The 22,516-nt window shown below is 59.6% G+C and overlaps 1 protein-coding gene across 8 annotated transcripts in view; it reads left to right on the top strand.

Moving 5' to 3' along the window:
• The window catches only part of PRDM16 (PR/SET domain 16), a 317,415-nt gene that overhangs the window by 254,087 nt on the left and 40,812 nt on the right, over positions 1-22,516 (top strand). For all 8 annotated transcript variants that reach the window (XM_087858580.1, XM_045803488.2, XM_087858577.1 and 5 more), the window contains exons 4-5: positions 10,638-10,772; positions 20,676-20,778. In XM_087858580.1, coding sequence (XP_087714706.1) covers positions 10,638-10,772; positions 20,676-20,778 — 238 coding nt within the window. The remainder of the gene's footprint in view (positions 1-10,637; positions 10,773-20,675; positions 20,779-22,516) is intronic.

Raw genomic sequence — 22,516 nt, 5'->3', positions numbered from 1 at the left:
CTGGCTCTGGGAAGCAGCCAGATGAGACCATGAACGCTGTTGTCATGCAGGGAAAGAAAAAAGGAATGATGTGGACAAGACAGTCATGGCCCACTGCAATCTGCACTGTGATGGGGCAGGGGCTGTGAGAGTCCCTCAGAGGGGCCCACCCTGAGGTGGGAGGTGTCCCTGTGTCCTGCTGCCTTTACAACTCCTGGAAGGATGTTCCCTTATATCTCACTTTGGGAAGTGGAAGAAACCAGAAGTGTCCGGACAGGTCTGGAAAACTGCGCCATCCACTCATCCATCCATCCATCCATCCATCCATCCAACAATCCATCATCCATCCATCCATCCAACAATCCACTCATCCAGCCATCCATCCAACAATCCACTCATCCAGCCATCCATCCAACAATCCACTCATCCATCCATCCATCCATCCAACAATCCACTCATCCATCCATCCATCCATCCATCCATCCATCCATCCATCATCCATCCAACAATCCACTCATCCATCCATCCATCCATCCATCCATCCATCCAACAATCCACTCATCCATCCATCCATCCAACAATCCACTCATCCATCCATCCATCCAACAATCCACTCATCCATCCATCCATCCATCCATCCATCCATCCATCTATCCATCCATCCATCCATCCAACAATCCACTCATCCAGCCATCCAGCCATCCACTCATCCATCCATCCATCCAACAATCCACTCATCCATCCATCCATCCATCCATCCATCCATTCATCCAACAATCCACTCATCCATCCATCCATCCATCCATCCATCCATCCATCCATCCATCCATCCAACAATCCACTCATCCAGCCATCCAGCCAGTCATCCAACAATCCATCCATCCATCCATCCATCCATCCATCCATCCATCCATCCAACAATCCACTCATCCAGCCATCCATCCAACAATCCACTCATCCAGCCATCCAGCCAGCCATCCAACAATCCATCCATCCATCCATCCATCCATCCATCCATCCATCCATCCAACAATCCACTCATCCATCCATCCATCCAACAATCCACTCATCCAGCCATCCATCCAACAATCCACTCATCCAGCCATCCAGCCGTCTATCCATTCATCCATCCATCCATCAGTGGAGATGTTCGGTGAGCGAGCCCCAACTGAACTCTAGTCCTTGCAAGGCTCTGGGGAAGTCTTAGTTGTTCTTGGCCAGCATCCTCAGATAGAAGAAAGGTGAGAAGGACAAGACCAGCCAGGGATGTGAAGCGCGGGTCCCCATAGATCATAAAAGGGATGAAACAGGCAGCCCATACCCATCATCCATCCTGTCTGCACCTTTCTTGCTGTGCAACATTGGGCCGATTACCCAACTCCTCTGTGTAAAATTTCCTCATCTACAAAGGTGGCTACAACAGTGGCTGCCCCTTGTGGGGGGGCAGTGTGGGCCTCTCATGACGGGCGTGGGGGGAGGCTAGCAGTGGCTAGCGGCTACAGCAGCGGTGACTACAGACAGCGTCAGCCGTCTACAGGGTGGTGGCCGGAGGAACGTGTCGCCTCCTTCTGACCGAGTGTGGTGGGAAGAGCCCAGTGGGCAGTTTCTGTGGAGAACATCTAGAGAGGGAGGGTGGGAAGACTCTGAGCCTCTCTCCACCCAGCCACGTCTGGTTCTCTGAGCGGTACATCTGGAAGTCCCTCCTGGTGCGCAGCTGTCCACGGACAGGGATGACCACAAGACTGTGAGGATAAGGCCCTGGGTTCCTGGGCCGTCCATTTGCAGCAGCTCATCTGCTGTGAGAATTCCTCCTGCACCTGCTGGGGGCGGGGGCTGTTCACAAGCCCTGCAGATTGTCACCATCTGTGTGGCCAGAGAAGGGTTATGAATGTGACACCTCTTGGGGCCTCGCATCAACTTGACGGTGGAACCACTTCCTGTGGGCAGACCCCGGGGCTCCCACCTGCCCCTGGGCAAGGACTCTGCCACAGGCGTTTGGTTTTGGTTGTTTGGGCTTTTTTTTTTTTTTCCAATCTTTTTTATGATCAAGAACAAAACAAAGTGTCTCACTTCAGAATGTCACAGCTGAGTCTGTGGTAATATGCAGCCCTTAGGCTCAGAGACTTCTGCTCCTGACCTAACTTCAAATCAAATTCGGGTTGGAAAAAACGTTTGGGCTGTTAGCATTTTAACCACATCAGCCGGAGGGGCAGGGGCGGGACGACAGGGGCCTGGGAGGGGCGCGTGCGTGGAACCTGCCAGCTGGGGGACTTCACAAGCCAGGCCAGGATTTGGGGGGGCTTCTCAGCGCTGGTAGCCTTCACCTGCCCAAACTGTCCCAGGTGTTGGCAAGTCGGTAGCTCTTCGTGGCTCTGCCCTGCCCTGGGTATCCGGTGCCCCCGTCAGACTCAGGCCCAGCCACCAGCAGCCGAGTCAGATGTGAAATTTCCAACCCCCCCCCCCCAAGGAGCAGAACCCCCGTGAGCGGGGGCAGAGCAGGGCTGGGACCTTCTGTGCTGGGGTTTGCTGGGGGCCCTGGCTGGACCATGCTTCTGCACATGGGCACCCACAAGACGGCTCTCGGTACCCCCACACGGTCCCAGCTCCGGATGGGGGTGCACAGAGGCACGGAGCATTTACACCCAGATGATACCTGGCTTATTTGAGGTCAGAAGCCTCTGCAAGACCCTCTCTGCCAAGTACCACCCTTGTGACAGCAGCTGTCCCCTCAGGGTCAGAAGGAAGGGAGGCCTGGGGCCTGAGTTTTCTTGCTTTCCTGGGCAAGTTCAGGCCGTAGAGCGGGGCCCCACTCACTTCTCGGGGGCAGGCAGTGGGCACCTGGGACTCTCCCCCAGGCATCGGGTGTGAAGAAGCCCCTCGTCCAGCATTGAGGGGGTGGCAGAGGCTTCAGCGTGGGCTGCCAAGTGGGCGTCCTCACGGGGACACAAGGCCAGTCCTGGGGTGTGGTGCCCAGGACCATCCTCAGGGAGAGGACAGAGCAGGACCCAGGCCCCAACACCCCAGGCTCTGGTATCAACCAGTCAACCCAGTTGTTTTTCCTGGGAAGTGTCGGTAGAGTTTGACCCACTCCAGGGTCCTTCTGGGGTTGGCTGGGAGGAAATGACATCACCACAGCAGGAGGCGGGCCCCAGCGTACTCACGGGCCTCCCTGCAGGGATGTGAGAATGCTAGCATTAGGCTCGTCTATCAGGAGCTCTGGCACCAGACCCTGGGGTCCCAGCTGTCTCCCAGGAGGGAGCTGAGCCAGTTCCTCATCACTGCACCTGCCTCGATGTCCCCTCCCGCCTCCTCTCCACCCTGCTCCCGATGGAGACCCGGCTGTCACACACGGGGGCTCACCTTCTGGAAGAGCTCTCCATTCGACCACAATGCAGGACACCTTTCAGGAGGACACACCTGTAAACAGGGTCCCCACTACAGAAATTCAGTTCATAAACGACATCGTAGGTGAGAGGCTCATGCCACCTTGTGCTCCCATCAATGAGGGCGGAAGACAGAGCCTCCAGGCACAGTGGCCCCCTTAGTGGTTATAGCAGCCAGCCAACCCCCCCAGGGTGGGGCAAGGGGAGGGGGTCCTTGGGACTCCCACCCTTCAGCCTCTGGCTCAGCACAACACCGGGACACTGGCCTGGGGCTGTGACAAGGGCCCTCTCCTGCTGGTGGCCACTGCTCTTTGCAGTGACCAGGGGCTTTCTCTTTGGGAACACCCCAAAAACTCCAGAGAGCCTCACACACAGGTGGACAGCAGGGCCTTTGAGGGGAAACACAGAGGCTGGAGTCTGTTTGCTGGGTGTCCCTGTCCTTGTCCCCTTTGGGGTCCTGGGGCCACCCCTGGAAGATTCCTGGCTGGCTGGGTGACCCAGGGAAGGGCCTTGCTTCTGGCCAGTACCCTTATCACTCTGTGGCAGTCAGGAGCCCTCTAGCCCATCTCTGAAGAGCCCACGAGCAGGTGCAGCCCCCAGGGCAGCAGGTGGCCCCACAGCCGTCAGTAGCTAGACATATGTCCCCACAGGGCGTGCACACTCTCGGGGCCAGGCACGTGTGGGCCCAAGGCTCCGTGCTGGGTGTCTTCAACAAGCATCCAAGGAGAAACCAACTGTTCGTAATAGTGCACCCTGTGCACGGAGCCACAGGCCTCCACACGGCCAGAAATCAGGAGAGAGCCTTTCTAGTTCCAAAGGAGAAACTGAGGCAGGACCCCAGACAAACCCCCGGGGTTGTCAAAAGAAGCATTATGCAATTTCAGAGCTGGGAAAGCACGTAGAGTTCAGAAAGTCCAGCCTCCCTTCTGAGCACCCTGGAGGGACAGCCACAAAGACCTCCTTGAATTCCCCCAGTGACGGGGTGCTGGCCCCTTTGCAAGCCTCCCTGCCCACCTCACAGGCTGCCTGAGTAAACGTCTCAGCTGCTGGGCCTAAGGTCTGCGCAGACCCACCGTCGCCTCCACCGTCGCCGACCCCCCTGAGGGGTTTTTCATTCATGTAGTTCCTCAGACACTTGAACGTGCTAGTCTGATCGCCAGTTTGCCCGTGCGTCTGTCTTGGGTCAGGGCCACAGCCCACGGCTGATGGACGAGACGTGCGACGTGCCTTGTGGGGGAGCTTGTGTTCCGCTCACGCCAAGGGCGGGTAAGCGGGGTTCTACCCCCGCAGCTGAGAAGACCGCTGCCCGCCCCTCTCCTCGTCCCTGTGTCCCTGCTGCCAACGGACCGGGGAGTGTGAGTCCCACTCCAGGGGATCCGGGGAGGGCTCGGCTGCTGCGCGAGGCCAGACTGAAATTCCCTGCGTCACCTCCAGTGTTCTGCGACCCCACCGCTGCCCAGAGGGTCTCCCCGGCGCTGCGGCCCGACCTGGGCAGAAGGGGGAATGAGGCTGATGGGAGTAGGGGAGGGACAGAGCAGAAGGCAGAGAGAGCTGAGAGGGAACCCGGTGGCAGGAGCAGACTTGGGCACCTGGCCACGCACCCCACACCCGCGGCGGGTCTGGGCACTTGGCGGGAGATGGTCTGAGACCCCTGCACGGTTTGCGCGGCATCTGGCCCCCTGAGGAATTGCTGGGCTGTGGCTTTCTTCGGATCTTTGAAGGCGTCTGAGGCTCTGCAACACTACGGGGTCTGGCTTCTGGGGTCTGGCTCTAAAGTGAGAGGCTGTGCGCCTCACGGGCCCGGGAGCAAAGCCCCGGCGGGGACGGGGCTGGCAGAGCCCCACGTCGGCAGCACCCTCATCCAGGGCCATGCTCTTGGGTCTCTGAGACCAAAGACCCTGGCCCTTGTCTCCTCGAAACACAGCAGCCACCGCTCTGCACACATTCTGGGAGCCCCAGCCAGCTTTTTCTAGCAAAGCCCCAGAAAACACAGGCTTTCTAGCCTTTCTGTCTCCGTGAGCTCAGGCGCCTGGCTGGCCTCCCTCTCAGAGAAGGCCTTCGCAAGCTACCCGTGTTTCCTGCAAGCAGCCCCCTCTGCCCTGCCTCTCCCTCCCACCCTCCCCCTCTCTCCCCCACCTCGCCGGCAGCCAGAGCAGGTGGGGGGCCAGGCCCATGCCCTGCCTGCCGGGACTCCTGTCTGCCTGGCAGCAGCGTGACCCCATGCCGCCAGCCGCATTGCTGGTTAGCGTTTGGTCAGATCCCCGCCGAGCCCCATAATGAGAGTCAGGACGGGGATTTATGAGCTCATCCAGGCTCCGTGTCCACACCCGGACAGAGGTGTTTCCAGAATGCCTTTCCCCCACCTCCTTCCGTCACAAGAATGGACTTTCTGTTGCAGCTACTCACAGGCCCCATAAATCATAACCACACTGTGCGTGTGTGTGCGTGTGTGTGCGTGTGCACAGAAGAGACCCACGCGGCTTTGTGGGCCCTTAGAGAAGGAGTCAGGGTAGGAGAAGGAGGCCCTCCCCCGGCCCCCCGACCACTGCAGCAGGCAGACACCTTGCCCGGTCTTCCATGGAGCCACCTGACCGCCCCAGGCCGGGGTGGCAGGAGGGCTGACTCCCAGGCCCACGTCTTGCTACATGCTCGGAATCCATTAGGTGAGCTGACGACAGATGCCGCGGCGTCCCTGCCTGCACACACACCCCGGACAGGGCCGGTGGGGGCCGGACCTGTTAAATGTGAGAGAAACAGCCCAGCAGAGAGCCCACAAATTAGAAGTACAGGAAACCTCAAATGATGTGCAAAAAAAATTGTCAAGGTTACGAGAATTTTTCCATCCTTTTGCTTCATAACTCAGCATTTCTGATGGGGGTGATTTATGAGCTGGAGGACCTGGCAGGGGGACTGGGGTGGGGGGGCCTGCGAGGCCGAGTGGGGAGAACAGGCAGGAGGGTAGCTTCATTTGGAGGCTCTGGGATTCCCGAGGCTCGGCCCCAAATAACCCGAAGCAAGACTTTGGAGTGGGATCAGGCAGGGGAGCCAGATTTCAAATCTGGGAAGAGACTCAGCCCCAAGGCCCTGGAGGCCACTGCCAGCTAAAGGGCCCAGGGGCCGGGAGGAGGTGCCCCGGGGGCTGGCCAGCCCTTCCTTCCTCCTGGTGCCTCCCGCAGCATCAGAGCTCAGTATCATCCTTCCTCCTTGCACGTGGGACGGCCTCGACCCCCTGAGGCCAGAGCAGGCCTCAACCCTGCTGCCAAGCTGGGGAGGGGTGGCCTTCACCTGTCCCATGGGCACTGGAGTATCTCACTGTGAAAGAGGCCGAGAAAGGGACCTGTCGCGTCCCAGCCTGCGTTCCCAACTCCAGGATCCTACAGGTCTCAGAGCAGGTACAGGGACCCTCCCTCTGGCCCCTGACGCGGCTCCAGACCCCCACTCCTGGGGTCTCCATCTCCTCTTATGGGAAACAGGACAATACCAGCCCCTGCCTCGGAGGCCTGTGGTGACCCGGGGAGGGGTCATGCAGGCACAAAGAGACCCGCGCCCACACCACGGGCTCTTGATGTGAGCTCCCAGCTCAGCCACTGAGTCCTGGGGGACACGGAGAGATGAAAGGAAGGGAAGCAAGGGGGAGGCAAATGTCTGCACCCCATTTTTCCCTTTGTGGAGTCAGAGAGGGCATTGGGCCGTGTACCCCAGGCAAGAGCCAGGCCTGCAGTGTCCTGCCCGCAGAGCCGGGACCACAGGCCTGGGTCCCCTAGGAGCACATCCCAGGTCTGAAGAAGAAAAGCAGCAGCTTCCCAAGCTCTGGCCCCTCCCACTCCATCACTCAGGTGTGCCCAGCTGTGCCCAGGTGAGGCCCCTGATGCCCACCGTGATGGCAGACACAGGCCTGGGCCCTTCTCCGCGTGCGTTGCTGGTTCGGGGCCCCGGGACCGGGACTTTGCCTTCTCTGCAGCAAAGGGCCAGCAGCTCGCTTGATGCGGCTCAGAGGTAGGGTTTCAGGGAGAAGGGGTTTCCTCCAACCCGCGGTGCCTGCTAGGGGTAACTCCCACCCCGTGACCGTCTAAACCGTCAGGGGCTGGGGTCCAGGTCTTCTGGGTCGAAGGGGAGGGGCATCTCACAGGAGTCAGGGGGAGGGAGGCTGCTGGCCGGAGTGGGAATACACCAGAGCTGCACCCGGACAGGGACAGGGACAGATCGGTGTCCCACGTGGCCAAGGGACCAGCCCTTCACACGTGCAGGAGAGACCTGGACGGTTTGCCTGGCACAGGGCAGGGTCGGAATAGGAGCCAGCCTGTGGAAAAGAGAGGTGGATGTGACGAGGACCGAGCGAGCTCCCTGGAAGGCAGGGTTTGCCCATCCAGAAGGCGTTCCCCATGGTGCTGTGGGGTCACGGACACGCCAGGCCGTGGGCAGCTTGGTGGGCTCCTGGGCCCGCAGGTGTGCGGCAGCGGGCGCACTGGCTCACAGACAGAGGGGCGCTAGCCGGGGGACGGACCCTGCAGGAGTTGGAGGGCCACAGGGGGTTCAGCCCTCCCCGTCTTCCTCACCTGCCCCCAGGACAAGGCCCTGGAGCGCCCAAAGGGTCAAGCACTCTGTCTGCGGTGACAGAGATGGGGGGGCAGCCGAGGAGCAGCCCCCCGTGCAGCACGGAGCTCCCCTCCTGGTAGAAGGCCAAGAGCCCCTTGGGGACTGAGGCTGTAGGACAGAGTCCCTGCCCAGGGTCAGGGGCTTGGCCGGGGCCCCCGCGTCTGTGTTTGAGACCCGCATCCCAGGACATTCCCACACGGGGCAGCGTCCCCAAGACAGACGGGAGAGCGGGGCATGGAGGAGGGCATTGCAGAAGGACTCACAGGGGGCAAGGCCCCCCCAGGAGGGTGCAGGCACTGGAAACCAAGGCCTCTTGTGGGGGCAGGTGGGCCCTGCAGGCTGCCTCGGGCCACTTCCTCATTGGGGCTGGTTTGTCTTTTCCCAAAAGCACAACTGACTGCCCCCCACCCCCACCTGAGTGCCCCTCACACACGCACACTCACGCACACATGTGAGCAAACGGGATGAAGAAGGTTTTCCAAGCCCTCAGAGCAGGGGTTAGCTGGTTAGTTAGGGTTACTCTTCTAGCAACTACGGGGGGAGACAGGCCCACAGCGGTCAAGGTGAAGCAACACTCCTGAGGCAGCAAGTAGGCCTGGGGGGGGCGACGGGGGGGGGGTGGAGGCCACGGTGGGGGCAGAGCCCGTGCGGCTGTGGTGGTCCCAGCAGCCAGCACCCTGTCCCCAGCCCAGCCTGTGGCACGGGCGGGGGTGGACAGTGACGGAGGCTGTGGGGTGGGCACCGCCTGGAGCCCAGGCCCCCGCGGGGGGAGGGGTGGGTTGCCTGGGTCCCTACCGCTCGGCCCCATCCCCCCTGCGGCAGAGGAAGGCGGCGGTGCTGCCCCACCAGCTGAGGTGCCACGAACCACAGGTTTTGCTTTGTGGGTCTTTTCTGTGGGTTTCCTGCAGTTGGGGTGGGAGGTGCGGGGGAGGGGCCCTGAGAGGCGTTAGTGCCTGGAGTGAGGCCTCTCCCACGTGGGCCTGCGCTCCTTCCGCTGCTGGCCAGTCTGCAGTGGCCTCCTGACGCCCCCCGTGCCCCTTGGCATCCCAAGGGTCTGGACACAGGCAGCAGAGGGCTGGGGGCTCTGTACCACACTGCCCCTCCAACCCCACCTGTCCACCTCTCATCTCCCCCCTGGCTAGGACTCCTGGCCCTTCGCCCCTCTCTCAGAATGAGGCCCATTTGGGGAAAGCCCCCCCAAGAAAGGAGAATCACTGAACTGAGTTCCCCGGGTTCGAAGTCCCTTCCGGATCAGCCTCCAGAGACGTCAGCAAAGCTGGGCCCAAGCCTATCGGCTCTGACACCTGCATGGGAGGGGTGCATGGGAGGACCTGCGTGGGCTCCAGGAGGGTTTCAGGGAGCCCCGCATGTGCGTGGGCAGACGGATTAGCGGAAGGCTCTGTGCATCCCGCAGCAACACACCTGCCTCCCGCAACTGCGTTTCCTCCTCGCTTGCGGCCAGCTGTGGCCTGTGGCCGTTCAGAAAGCGTCTGTGGATGTTTGGGGGGCATCTGAACTGTTACAAAGCATCCTGAGTGGCTGGTCAGGAGCCTCTTCTCCAGGCCTCGGGGGGCGGCCTCTCGCCCTTCCCAGGTCCTTATTGGTCAGAACAGGGGCTCAGGACACTGTCCAGGGAGCAGAGGCCATGGTGCCTGGAATCGGGCTCCTCGGTCTTTGCTGGGACAGGTCACTACCCCCTGCCCTGACTTTACCGTGTCCTTCTGACACCCTGCCCGCCAGGACACCCCTGGTCACTAGGACACACCTGCCCACCTGGACACTCCTTCCTGCTCTGAGGCTTCAGAGCCTCCCTCGCCCTCTAAGAGCGGGGGCTGGACTTCCAGGTTCTGGATTCAGAGCCCCAAGCCAGCAGTGAACAGAGCAGGGGTGGGCACGGGAGGGGACGCTGCAGCAGCTTCAGCTCAGGGTCCAGAGATGTGGGGTGTCCCGCTCTCCGCAGGGGACAGCACCAGGCCTCCTGGTAAGTGACCCGCTCAGAGACGCACACCCTGAGAAGCATGTTCAGAAACCAGTGGCAACAACAAAGTCAATATGCCAGTCACGGGCGTGCTGGCCGCCGAGGGTGAGCCGAGAGGCCGGCCTCTGCGGGTCCCAGGCGTCAAATGGAAACTTTCCACCTTCAGGGACAAGGAATGTTTTTCTTACGTTCGGAGAGATGTGCGTGCTGTGCGGGCGTGCGCACACACACACACACACAGGCGTGCACACGCACACGCACCCCGCTCAGACGCAGCCACACACCCCAACAACACCTTTACCTTCTAGAATGTTTTCCTGCAGCCCCACGCCCCAGCTGCCCTTGACAGAGGGCTCTGTTCTCAGACACAGTGGCCTCTGCTCTCTCACATGTGGGACGGCTCTGCTGGGGCTTCTTGCAACCCTGGGGGCTCCCTTCACTGCCAGGCCAGGGCAGCAGTCCGCTCGGTGAGCAAAAGGGCCATCCTCCCTCCTCTCTGCAGGGCTCTGGGAGGCTCCCGGGACGGGCAGCTGGGTGGGACAAGGACCTCACCGCTGCCCGGGGGGTCTGCTGAGGCCCAGGTGCTGGGGGCTGCCTTCCTGCAGGGCCCGACCAGCTGGCCCCTCATTGGGCAAACGCAGAGCGTGCAGACTTGCACACAGGATACCTCTGACCCTCCCCGGTTCTCTGTGCCCCGCCAGATCTCCGAAGACCTGAGCCCCGAGAAGCTCTGCATGGACGCTGGTCAGGCGGGCTCCGGCAGCTGGCTCAAGTACATCCGGGTGGCGTGCTCCTGCGACGACCAGAACCTTACCATGTGCCAGATCAACGAGCAGGTAGGTGCAGAGCTTGCCTCGGGCCTCGGGGCCCCCAACTGACCCGCGGGGCCTGCCGAGCTGAAGGGTCAGCTGTGCCTCTGCCGAGGACGCGTGCCCAGCCCTGTCCCACGGCAGGGGCAGCGATCTGACGCTTGGCCGGCACCGAGTTTCCGGGAGCTCAGCGACACCCCACGGTCGCTCCATCGGAGACCTCACCTGGCAGCTTGCCGGGGCTCGAGAACCAAAAGATGGTGGTTTCCGTGAAGGAAAGCCGCGGGAGCGGCAGGTCCTGAAGCCACAGGGGCCCCCTTCCCTGCTCGTGCCGCCCCGGGAGGGAAGTGCAGAGCCGGGCCCATCCGCTTCTGAACCATCCTCGTCTCCCGGGATCTGTCTGGCCAGGCTCTCCGAAGGGTCACACTAGCCTCCGGGAGCGCCCTGCGAATCCCTATGGCGTCCTGGCCAGACTGCGGTGGGAACCAGCCTTGTTTGGGCAAAAAATCCTGGCCCCACTGGTCGCCAACTGATATTTTTCCTGAGCTCGGTGGACCCGACTTTAGCCCCCGGCCCCACCAGGGCCAAGGGACGCCTCACTTCTGCTGCCAACCCTCCGGAGGCCGAGGAACCCGCTCGGCACACCTGATCCTTGCTACAAACATTTCTGGCTCTCCTTCCTCGTGGTGGCCATCCAGACCCATGAGCAGAACAGGATAGAAGATGCCATGCAGAGTTTCTTTTGACTTAGAAGGCCACGCGTCCCCAGTGCTGGGAGCTCTTAGTCTATATCTTTAATTACAAGTCTGCAAGTGGCCCCTGGAGGCTCCATGCTCCAGAGCCAGGCACCTCGGGCACATTTCCACGGAGCTCCCGGATTGCCGGGCTCCTCGGGATGCTGGGGGGCCCAGCCCCTCCCAACAGAGCAGTTTGCTTTTGCCTATAATATCTTGGGGTTACACATGAGATTTCATCTGCAAAAGGGATTCCACTGCTTTCAAAAATGTTTTCAGAGACCACATAACAAAGGGTACATTCTCCCATCGCCTGTGCACACCATTAAAAGCGGTTCGACACTCTTGACTTCAGAGAGACAGTTTTGCATTAAGAAACACAGAGAGCACACACCAGGGAGGTCCCCAGGACCCCCGTGAGCTGCCCCCCGGCTCTCCCTCTTCTGTTCGGGCTCCCTCTCGGCCCTGGGGCTCAGCCTGGATTGAGCAGTTCCCCGCTGAACACAAGCGGGTGCTTGCTTCACAAACCCGTGAAGTTTGAATCCACCTCCGCTCCTGGGATGTCGACAGCTTGTACTTAGAACCCAGCATTTTGAAAATTAGGTGGGTTTTTTTTTTTTCTGATTACAAAAAATACTGCAGAAATTAAAGCAAAAGAAGAATCATAAAAAATTAGAACTTAAAAAAAAAAAACACTTTTCCTTCCTCCAAATGAAGGAGAATCGGACGTAGGCACGTGGAGAGATGGGCTTTCCAAGGCCCCTTCCTTTGTGGACCGCGGTGTCCTTGGTCGTGCGTCCGGGAGCTGCGGGGCAGGGGGAGGAGCACCGTGGGGCCAGCCCCAGGGGGGCACTCTTGTGAGACACAGAATAGAGCAACGAAGGATCCAGATTCTTTCTTTAAGAAAGACGTTTGTTGGCGTGTTTGAACCAGACCTTAGTAGCAAAGTAGATACCTGCTTGCGGCCAGCTTCTGGAAAAGCAAATAGATGTGTGAGCTTCTCAAAGGGGGGCCTGTCTTCCAACGTGTTTGTTTCATTATTAATATTTCAGGGGCGCGTGTACGTCCGCTCCCCGTGGAATTGACCAGTTTGCAGCAACATCTTTCCATCTCTTTCCACCGGGGGACAGAGATACCCTCTGCTGGGATGGAATGGTGGTCCTTAAGTCTCACTGATTCCCGTAGCCCCACTTTGGTGCCCCGGTGCTTACCCTTCCCGAGGGTCCAGCATAGGGTCAGAAACACTCCCGGCTCTTTTACTCAAACCCAATATGACATCGAAATTCCTTCAGACCCCTCCCCACCTGCTGGATGTTTCTCTCCAGCACGGCCTCGGGGGATTAACTACCCCCATTTCCGCTCACTTGCTCAGAGGGCACTTGGGGTGCCCATTTAAGCATATGCAACACCGACATGACCCAAAGCATTGAAATTGCTTTGCCTGGGGCATTGCAGATCCCCAGCCCTCGAGGGAGAGAGGACCCCCCACCCTTGGAGCAACTCTGAGGACCACGGCGCTTGTTCCTTGTGCTACAGAGCAAAGAGGTGCCCGAGGAGGTGCGCCTGTACATTTAACCAGCTGTGTGCCGTGGCCTCCAAGTCACGCGGGGAACCAGGAGCAGGGGAGAGGCGGGAGGCTGGCCGGCCGGGCCCCGGTCAGGAGGGGCTCAGAAGGCTGTCAGGTGCCTCGATTTTCATCCCAAAGTCTTGCCTTTGCATATCAGATAACAGAGGAAGATGAGCAAATTGTGGGGCATATTCTCCTTTGCAAAATAATACTGATAATTTTTAACTCTTAATAAAATGAGAGACTGCTCTTAGATACATCCACACAGGCCTCAATATTTGTTGGATGAATAAAGAGAATTTTAGAAATGCCTTTTAAAAAAATTATTTATTTATGTTGAGAGAGAGCGCGTGAGCAGGGAGAGGGGCAGAGGGACAGGGAGCGAGGGGATCCCAAGCAGACGCCACGCTGAGCACAGAGCCTGAAGCAGGGCTCGATCCTCCGTGAGATCGTGACCCGAGCTGAAATCAAGAGTCAGCACCTTACCGACCGAGCCACCCAGGCGCCCCAGAAATGTCTTTTTGAAAGGGGTATAATAGACTATTTTTGGTTAAGAAAACTATTTTTTCAACAGCCTCCCCAAGGCTGACTAGCTCTCTCTCGGTGGGATGGCCCCGCGGCCTCCGCAGACAGTGCCTCTGTTCCCGTCCTGACTGTTGGAAACACCGGTTGCTATGAAGCAGACTAAAATTCCCCTGAAATATTAATAATAAAACAAAGATTTTGAAGACAGGCTTCTCTTTGAGAAGGAAACATTACACGATAGTAATGGGGTTTCTCAGATTTCTGTAATCCCAAGGGTTTCTACCAGGATTTCCTGCACTTACGGACACCCCCCACCACGCACGCACACGGACACCCCGAGGTGCACAATCCCCCTTTCTCTCTCTCCATCTCACACACACACCAGCTCCTGACAGCACGGACAGCGAAGGGACAGCGTCCAGACGGAAAATCAAAGACCCATAACGCAGGGTGTGGTTTGCCAGATGGTTTTCAGAAACTCAAGTCACATGACCTCAGCCCCGGTTTTGAAAGGACGAAGGAGACCGGGCAGGAGGGGGTCTCAGGGTCCCGAAGACAAAGTCTCGGAAGTCACGGCTCCCGGAAGAAGTGATCTGGCAGAGAAGAAGGCAGCTCTGGGCAGGAGACGTGTCCTCTGGAGACAGCCACGCACCTCCTCCGTGGACTGTGGCACCCGCGGCGTGAGCTCAACCCTGCCTCCAGCATCTCATTGATGCCCGAGACCCCCCTGTTGGCGTCCTGTGGCTCTAAGAGGTCCCAGCCCCGGGGGGGCCTCGAGGACAGGTGGCCTGCTGGTCACTCTGCTGTGTCCTCTCTGCGGCTCTGGACGGGGGAGTGCAGTGCAGCAGAGGCCATGCTGGGCCATGAATTCCCTCCTGGACTCAGCCCCTTGCACAGTGACTTGTGGCTTACTACCCGCATGGAGCCCGCAGACGGTCCTGAGATGCCACAGGCTTCGGGGCGGCTGGGCTGCTGGGAACAAAGCGTCTGCAGGAGACAGCCGGGCGGACAGAGCTTTTCTCTGGCATTTTTGGGGGTGGTCAGATCACAGCCGAAGACGCCGGGGCGCTTTGATTTACCTTTCCCTCTTAGCGTCAATGGAAGGCACAGGAAGCCCACGGGCGCCTCGCTTCACTCTGGGTGGCGTGACCCCTCCTCCGCCCCCGGGCCACTTCGCCTCCCTCTCCCCCTGCCGCCCGCCGGCCCCTGCTTTTCCTTTCGGAAAATCTGAGACACTCGGATCGCCAGTGGTTGGTTCCTTCTCCCGCAATTACGAGCAAACGAGTTCATTTGAATCCTCTCAGGAGACGGACAGGATCTGCTCCTGGATTGGTTTTAATGTTCGGAATGAAAACAAGAGCTTGGGAGTAAGGCGCACACGGAGGCCTGTTCACAGCGCGCTCTCTCCCGGTCCGCCTTGCCTCCCTGGGGCAAGGTCACATGGCCAGCGGGGCTGAGGATGGCGTGACACGGTGCTGGGGTCACAAATAGAGGGTGGGGAGCACGACTCGGGCTCCGGAGCCCCCCGCACACCGAGGAGAGGCCACGAGGCCCCCGCCACACCCCCCAGGGCCGGTCGGGCGGCAGGGGCTCCCCAACAGCACCGGCACGCCCCCCCGCCCCGGGGCAGAGACCGCTCTGCCTGGGCCAAGGGGCCGGGGCTCCCCAAAGTGGAAGCAGACAAGCGTGCTACAGAAAGCATTTCGTTCGCAGATTAGCCCACTGATAGCCACGCAGCACCGCGTGCCTGAGAGCCAACGCTCGTTCTTAATGAAAACCCGGTGCTCCCGGCCAAGCGCGCGCTGCCCAGGCCCCATGTCTTTCGCTTTCGTTTCCTCTCCCTGCACGCGGACCCTCCGCCTGTCGCCCGTCGCCTGTCGGGGCGTGCGAGCCATCCGCCGGGGTTGGAACTCGTGGGATGGCGTCCAGCACCCCGTTCCTTCCTCCCTCTGCTCTCGTCCCCCATGATTTTCTAAATTAAACATTGTAAACGGATTGGCCGGTTTCAATGGTAGCTGGCAAACAATTAGATACGATTTCCCCTTTGAAATGAAAAGGGCAGGGGATTCATCGCAGCGTTTCTTGGCGGGCTTACAAAAGACTCAATGTATACGTCAAATGCGTTTGAGTCCCGAAAGCTGCCCAATTTTCCGGCGCCCTCTTCAGAGCAAACTGATCCTCTCTTCGCAAAGAATAAGCTACAAATTCAACTGTGCCCTCCCAATGCCAGCTGTAATCACTCGTCGGGGTTCATCAAACGGAACGCTGTATTAGGAAACGCCACTTAGGACGGCTGAAGCAGCCGGTAACATCCGTGTATACACACAGACGCACTCGCCCGGTCCAAACCGCACGGCGAAGGCCGAGAAATGTGCCGGACTTTCCCCCCGTGTGTGCAGCTGGGACGGTGGCGGGTTAGAGCGGCAAGATCGTGAGGACGCGGACACAGTGGCTACAGCCCTGCAGGGGAAGAAAGGAGCGAGGCGAGGCCCAGGCACGCCACGCCGTCTCCTCTGTCGACAAGAGGAAGGAACTGTCTGCATGTTCCTGGAGCCGGCGGAGGGTCGCCGACCCAGACGTGCTGCCCCTGCGCTCCTGCTCAGCTCTGACCCGGCAGGCGGCCAGAGCAGGCAGAGGAAGGCTCCCACCGGCGGACAGGCCAGAGAGACACACAGGCCTGCGCCCCAGCCCCCGGCGGCTCCCGGCCTGTCCCTGCTCTGGCCTGCAGCCAAACACCGAACGCGCAAGCCCTCAGGCAGCCTCAGGGCCCGGTGTCCACAGCCTTTCCCGGGCACAGACGGCCCACGTGTGGGCACCCCGAGTGAGGACATACAGCAGCATTTCCAGAGTCCTCGCAGCGGTGAGGCAGCACGGGATCCACCTGGCCTCGTCAGGGCTTCCCGAAAGACAAAGATGCCCGAAGACCAGGGCCCTCCGTCCGGACAGGCCACTCTGAGTCCCCTCGCTGGGCGCTTGTCTCTCGTGAAAAGGCCCTCACATAGCACAGCAGAAGCTTCCACAGATTCCAGCCCAGTTTCCGAATCCAGGACGGACAGAGAAACGCGCTGTAGGAGATTTCGCCCGTGTTCTGAAACTCTCCTTGATCGCTTCTCGCGCTGGCGGAAGCAGGGAGCGCTTGGCCACCTTCATGCTTCCGAGAAACGTGTCCGCTCCGGCCTCCCCCCCCCCCCCCCCCCGCCTCCTCACTGCCCCCCAGGGTGGCTGGGGCGGAGTTCCTCAGAATTTAAATTGTAAGATTCTAAGACTAAGTAGGAATGAAAATCGTGGAACTGAACTGCTCATATTCAACAACAGTATCTACCCTTGTGAGTAGGTTTGATATTTAAAAAACAAACTGAGAAAGTGGCCAAAACTGGCAGCCATTGTAAACGGGAAATACCTGGTCTCAAAGAATGTCGTTAAGGCGACAGTGACATTCGGAAGGGCCTGTGTGAAACCCAGCTCCTCTCAGGCAGTCTCCCCGCCTGCTGTTGAGAACATAGCCGCTGATTTGTCCTGGAGCTCTGTCCACCTGCGAGGGACAGAGGGGAAGAGCACAGTTCGGGAGAGGGACAGAGGGGAAGAGCACAGTCGCGCGGAGGACTCGGGTTTGGTGTGGTTCGCCCACACGCGGTGGAGCCGCCGTCCTCGAGAAGAGCCTGAGACTTTGAAACAAGGACCTGACTTCAGACCCCATCTGTTTGGCTTCGTTCCTTTGAAAGCTCTTGAAGAGCAGACGTGGATAGGCTCCCGTGAACTCAGCTGTTGTGGCTTCCCCAGCTCTCAGATCCTGAAACCAGACGGAAGGTCCCAGCTGGGCCTTGCCCAGCCGCACACCCGGAACCCGGAGACAGGGTCTCAGGAGCCTGGGCGCTGCAGATTGTGGGGGAAAGCCGTGAGCTCTTGGGTGCTGTCACCTCCACAGACCTCGTTCCCTTCCCCGCGGCTGAGCTGGCATCAGAGGGGAGGGTCTCTGTTTCCTGGAGGAACGGACCCGCCCCGCCCCACCCCGTGGAAACTCTAGCACTCAGCCCCTCCGAGACGCCGGCCCGCTGCGGGGCACACAGTGGAAGGGAGCTTACCAATCCACGTCAGGAATTTTGAAGGGGCTTCAGGAATCAGGTGTTAGAGGCTCAGCATAGTAAATGCACAATTTGTAACGCCCCAGAGGCCAGGAGCCGCCCAGGCCTCAGTCCCACTGAAGCCGGCCTTTGTCCCGGGAAGTCGGCAGAGCCTGCGGACCTGGAACCGTGACTTTCTCCGCGAGTCTGGCTGATAAGGCCTTTGTGCCAGTGGGAACAGGTCGTAAAAACACCCGGCTTTCGTGTGCACCGGAGTCACCCTCACACCTCCCTGACCTCGGCAGTGGCCGCACCACAGAGTTCGGGAAAGTTCAGGCTGATTCCTGTTCACCTCCCGGCCCCCCTTCCAGGTGGAGGCAGGTTGGGGACACCCCCGCCCCCCACCCGGCCTAGCCCTGCAATTAGCACTAATAGCGATTAATTCCGTCTGCCGCTCAAAGTCCAGGCCGCCACGGCGGCGGGCCACTGCCCTGGTGTCCTGCGCTCCAGCCCTGCCAGGTGCCTGGAGGGCTGTCTTGCAGGTCCTGGGCTGGGGAGGGGGTGCCCGCTGTGCACAAAACTGCTCCCCACAGCCAAGAGCACTAGACCCTCCCTCTGCTCCGTGGTTCCAGCTCGGGGTTCCAGCCGGCAGCTGCGGAGCGTGTGTCCCTGGGAGGCCAGGCAGCCTGGGAGTGCGGGTGGGGGCTGCAGAGGGGTCCCGGCAAGACTGGGCAGCCCTCGAAGCTGGGAGGGGTGTGGGGGCGGGGACCTAGGCGGCCTTGGATCTGGGTGGGGGATTCCAGGAGGTCCGGTGGCCCTCAGAGCCAGGGTGGGGGGTCCCAGGAGAGCCAGCGGCACTCGGGGAGGGGGGTGAGGAGGGTGGGGGGTCCCCGGAGGCCGGGTGGCCCTCCGAGGGGGTCGGACAGGGAGGCGGAGAGGGGAGGCGGGCCGCGCCCAGCCCCCCGCCAGCCCCGGCCGGCCCGAATAGGAGCCCAGCAGCCCGGCCGGAGGGAGGACGTGGCCATAGGAGCCTTGCACGCGGAGCGGGACTCCAGGTCAGAGCGGGGCCTCGGGAGGGACGCGGCAGCGGGCGGGCCCCATTGCCCTCTAACGGGGCCCCTCGGGAACCCGGCCACGGACCCTCCTCTGTCCCCAGCCCGGCCCCAGCCTGCACGCCCGCTGAGCGCGTTGGCAGATGGAAGGGAGCTACCCCTGCTGAGGAATGAGCAGCCGAAGCAGCGGCTTGGGCTTCCCGGGCTTTGTGGGGGCGCCCCGTAGGGCCTGGATCCCGTTTTGAAACACAGCGGCTCAGGTCTGAGTTTTGTAGAACAAGTATTTGGCCACTGTCATTTTTTAGATAAAATGATACAAAACTGGGATCTTGACAATTGCCTTAATTACAAAAGTTAATGAGGTTCAGATTCGATTCTCCATTTTAAAATCTTTTCACTAATTTCACAATGTATCTGAGAACAATTGCCAAATAAAATTACCGAGTACAGGGGAGAGGAAGCTCGCAGCCTGGCAGTAAATCCAGGTGACCGCTGGGGACCCAGTGCGGCTCTGTGTGTCCTTTCGGGAGCTCCCTACTGCTGTTCTGGGGTGAGTCAGGACAGGCGGTTCGTGAGGGAGTCCACACGGACGTGGCCTGTGGAAGGGAAAAGGGGTCCGACAAGGGAGGAGGAAACTCAGCCTTCCGGATGTTTCCCAGGGCCTGGGGGTGAAGGGAGGGGCAGGAGGGGCAGGAGTGGCCTGCGGGCCGCCTGCCCAGCTCAGTCTGTGGGTGTCCGAACCACGTCCCGCTGCTGCCAGACGGTCTGGCCTGATCCCTCACCCCCAGGTCCTCCACAAGGAGGGCAGTGCCGGAGGGCCTCTGGGGGGGATCAGCCTGGAGAAGCCGGGACCCCTGCATTTCCCAGGGCAGATGGAATTGTCTTGGTCTTTCTCTGGCCTCCCGGTCAGCCCCATGGCCGGGCCTTCGGACTCCTGGAAGCACTTTGGTTACTGTTAACTGGATAGAGACCCAGGGTGGCAGGCAGTGGGTTGGCTGTTTGGCATTTCTGGACTTGAGATGCACGATCCCTGGTGTAGAAGCCCCACTCGTGTGAGGAGCTGGTGCCTGCCCCCCCGCAGGACCTGTGTCACTGCTCTGCAGAGAGGGTGGGGCGTCCCGGGCAGAGGAGACCCAGTCCTCTCTCACAGTCACCCAGGCCTTTGCAGCCTGTTTCCTGGGTGCCATCCCAAACGAGCCTGTCCTGGTGCCCTTCTTTGCCGTAGCGTTTTCCAATCTTGGCCACACCTCCAGGGCAGGCAGCCACTTTTCCAGGCATGTGTCAGCAAACTGCAGAGCTACTCGGAGTGTTGAGGCTGGACATACCACATCACCTCCCCTCGACCTCAGGGTCTGTTGCTCCGGGCTGCAAGACCTGCCCTGAGTCCCCTGTGTCTTCAGGGGCACCCCCATCTAGGCCCCAATGGCTGCTGGGCACCGAGCTTGCTGCAGGCACATGTGCCCCTCTGCCTTCCCTTGCGAACGGAGTCCACGCTCGTGTGAGACTGCCAGTCTGCTGCCCTGGCCCACGGAGCCTCTGTCTGAGCTCGTGGCCCAATTTCAAAACATGCAGATTCACTTTCGACCCCCTCTAGACCCCAAGCCACCCCACCCCCAGCAGCAAAGGGCGTCTAGCATACACACTGAGAAGGGGAGCCAGGCCCTGCTCCCGGATGAAAAGAGCCACCCTCCCTGAGACGTCCACTGGGACACGCCCTGCCTGGGAACTTTGGGGTTCATCTTCACTGATTTCAGCTTGCATCCCCTTTACCAATATCCAACAACTGGATGAAACAAATTAAAGGGCCTCCAGTCCTTCTGAGAATATTCTACAAAGTTCCAGAGGAGAACCCCCTAGCAGCCATGAGTATGCAGGTCCAGGGGCCAGCGGGCTGGCCCCGGCGAGGAGCAGTGTTGCCTGCGTGTGCCCAGCGTGGCTCTGAGCAGCAAGGACGGCCGCTCTCACCCCTTCTCTCTGCTTTTCCGTCCTAGATTTATTATAAAGTCATCAAGGACATCGAGCCTGGGGAGGAGCTGCTGGTGCACGTGAAGGAAGGCGCGTACTCCCTGGGGACGGTGCCCCCCGGTCTGGATGGTAAGCCCCCCACCCGGCAGGAGCTCCTGAGGCCTCCCATCACATCACACCGCATGCCAGGGGCCGCGCTCCTGGGCTCCTGCCCCAGGCCCCCTCACAACCTCCCAGCCGAAGCATCGTGCTTGTTCCATCTGTGGGTTATACGGGCCACACGCCACATTCAAGATAGCACTGCAGACAATCTGAGCGAACGGTGTCGTGTGGCCTTGTATCTGTTGTCATAGAATCCCCGGGGGATTTTTTTTTAACTATATTATTATTATCAGCAGCCGCATGGTTTGCTCTCCCCAGTACTTAAAAAAAACAAAACAAAAACAAAAAATGAAGTTTTGCTGCTTGGAAACCGTCGCCCTCCAGAGCCATGGGAGACTTTGGGGCTCATGTAGGAGAGGGCAGTGACGGCGTGTATGTCTTGAGAGCAATGTCTGTCTGTAGTCAACAGCAGAAGTCCGAGAGAAACGTTAGGGAAAACTGGTTTCGCGAGGGGGAACACATGTTACATTATCTGTGTCGTGGAGAACAATGTCTAAGGATGAGTTGGCCAAGACAATGCCCGTGAGACCGGGCTAAGGGGGTCCCCCAGGGGCAGGGATGACGGTGGAGCTCCTCCGACTTGTGCAGAAAGCATTCCCACTGCCCGTCGCTCCTGACGCGTCCCTCGGTGCTTGTCCAGCGGGCTCGCTCCCCCCTCCCTCATCCACACCCGAGTGCATCTCAGAGGACGATAGAAAAATTCCTGCTGCAAAGACGCTAGGATTTCTGAAATGTAGATTTATTTTCCTTCATCCACATTGTGAAGCAATGTGCCATTCACCTTGGGGTTCTGGAACCGTGTTCACGTCCATCCGAGGAGCGCTGTGTTGGCAGTAGAGGGCTGTCCATTAACTCTCTGCGTGCCACCACTGAGCACACAGTGTCTTTTCTTGGAACGAGACCCTCCCGGCAGGGGCTGGCGATTCCACTCTCGCTGGAGCAGGAGGGAGGTTGGTTTTCCCCTTCCTGTCTTTCTTTCCCCCCCCTCGAAGGCACAGAGGCTTAATGATTAACGCCACTTACCGCAAGTTCCTCTAATAATGTCACGTGAGGGAGCGGCCGTGGCTGGGCCCGGGACAGACGCAGAGATCTCTGCCTTAATTTACCCTTTCGATCCCTGAGCGTGGCCCGGCAGTGAGGGTCCTCCCTGCACGCGGCCCGTGTCTCTGAGCTGCCGTACTGGAGGCCGCAGAGCCGGGTCCCATCTGTACGTGCCTCTGGAGTTTGGTTTTAATTAGGCCGTCGAGAAAAGAAAAATAAATGGCTGAGGTCTGGGTCGTGCGGGGATGGTCTCATTTTCCTTAAAACAATTGTTGAAAAGACCTATGGAGCTCAGGTAGCTCAGAACTTGGGAAGATAAACCCACGCACCTCAGGGGAGCGTGCGAGGAGATTTCGTTTCTATAATGAAACTTCTTTCTTCCAAAAGGTTTTAAAAACCTTGATTGCTATCCACCACCACTACCCCCAGCCCCGGCCCCAGATCTCAAATGCACTGGGTCCACATTTCCCTAATAATTCATCAAACGTTTGTGGGCTAATTGCTTTCCACACATAATAGTCCAGCATCAAATGTCTGACTTTTCATGCTCTCTGCTGTCGCGGTCACCCCCTTGCCCCCCAACAGCCGCCCCCTCCCCGGCTAAACTCCGAATCACACAGAAAGAAAATGCAAAAATGTTCCTCACTAAGATAATTATCATAAA

Source organism: Ursus americanus, chromosome 33 (genome assembly GCF_024610735.1).
Source record: "Ursus americanus isolate L20-20 chromosome 33, mUrsAme1.1.p, whole genome shotgun sequence".
NCBI lineage: Eukaryota > Metazoa > Chordata > Mammalia > Carnivora > Ursidae > Ursus > Ursus americanus.
Note: the sequence above shows the minus strand (reverse complement) of the source record. Positions and strands in the feature narration are given on the sequence as shown.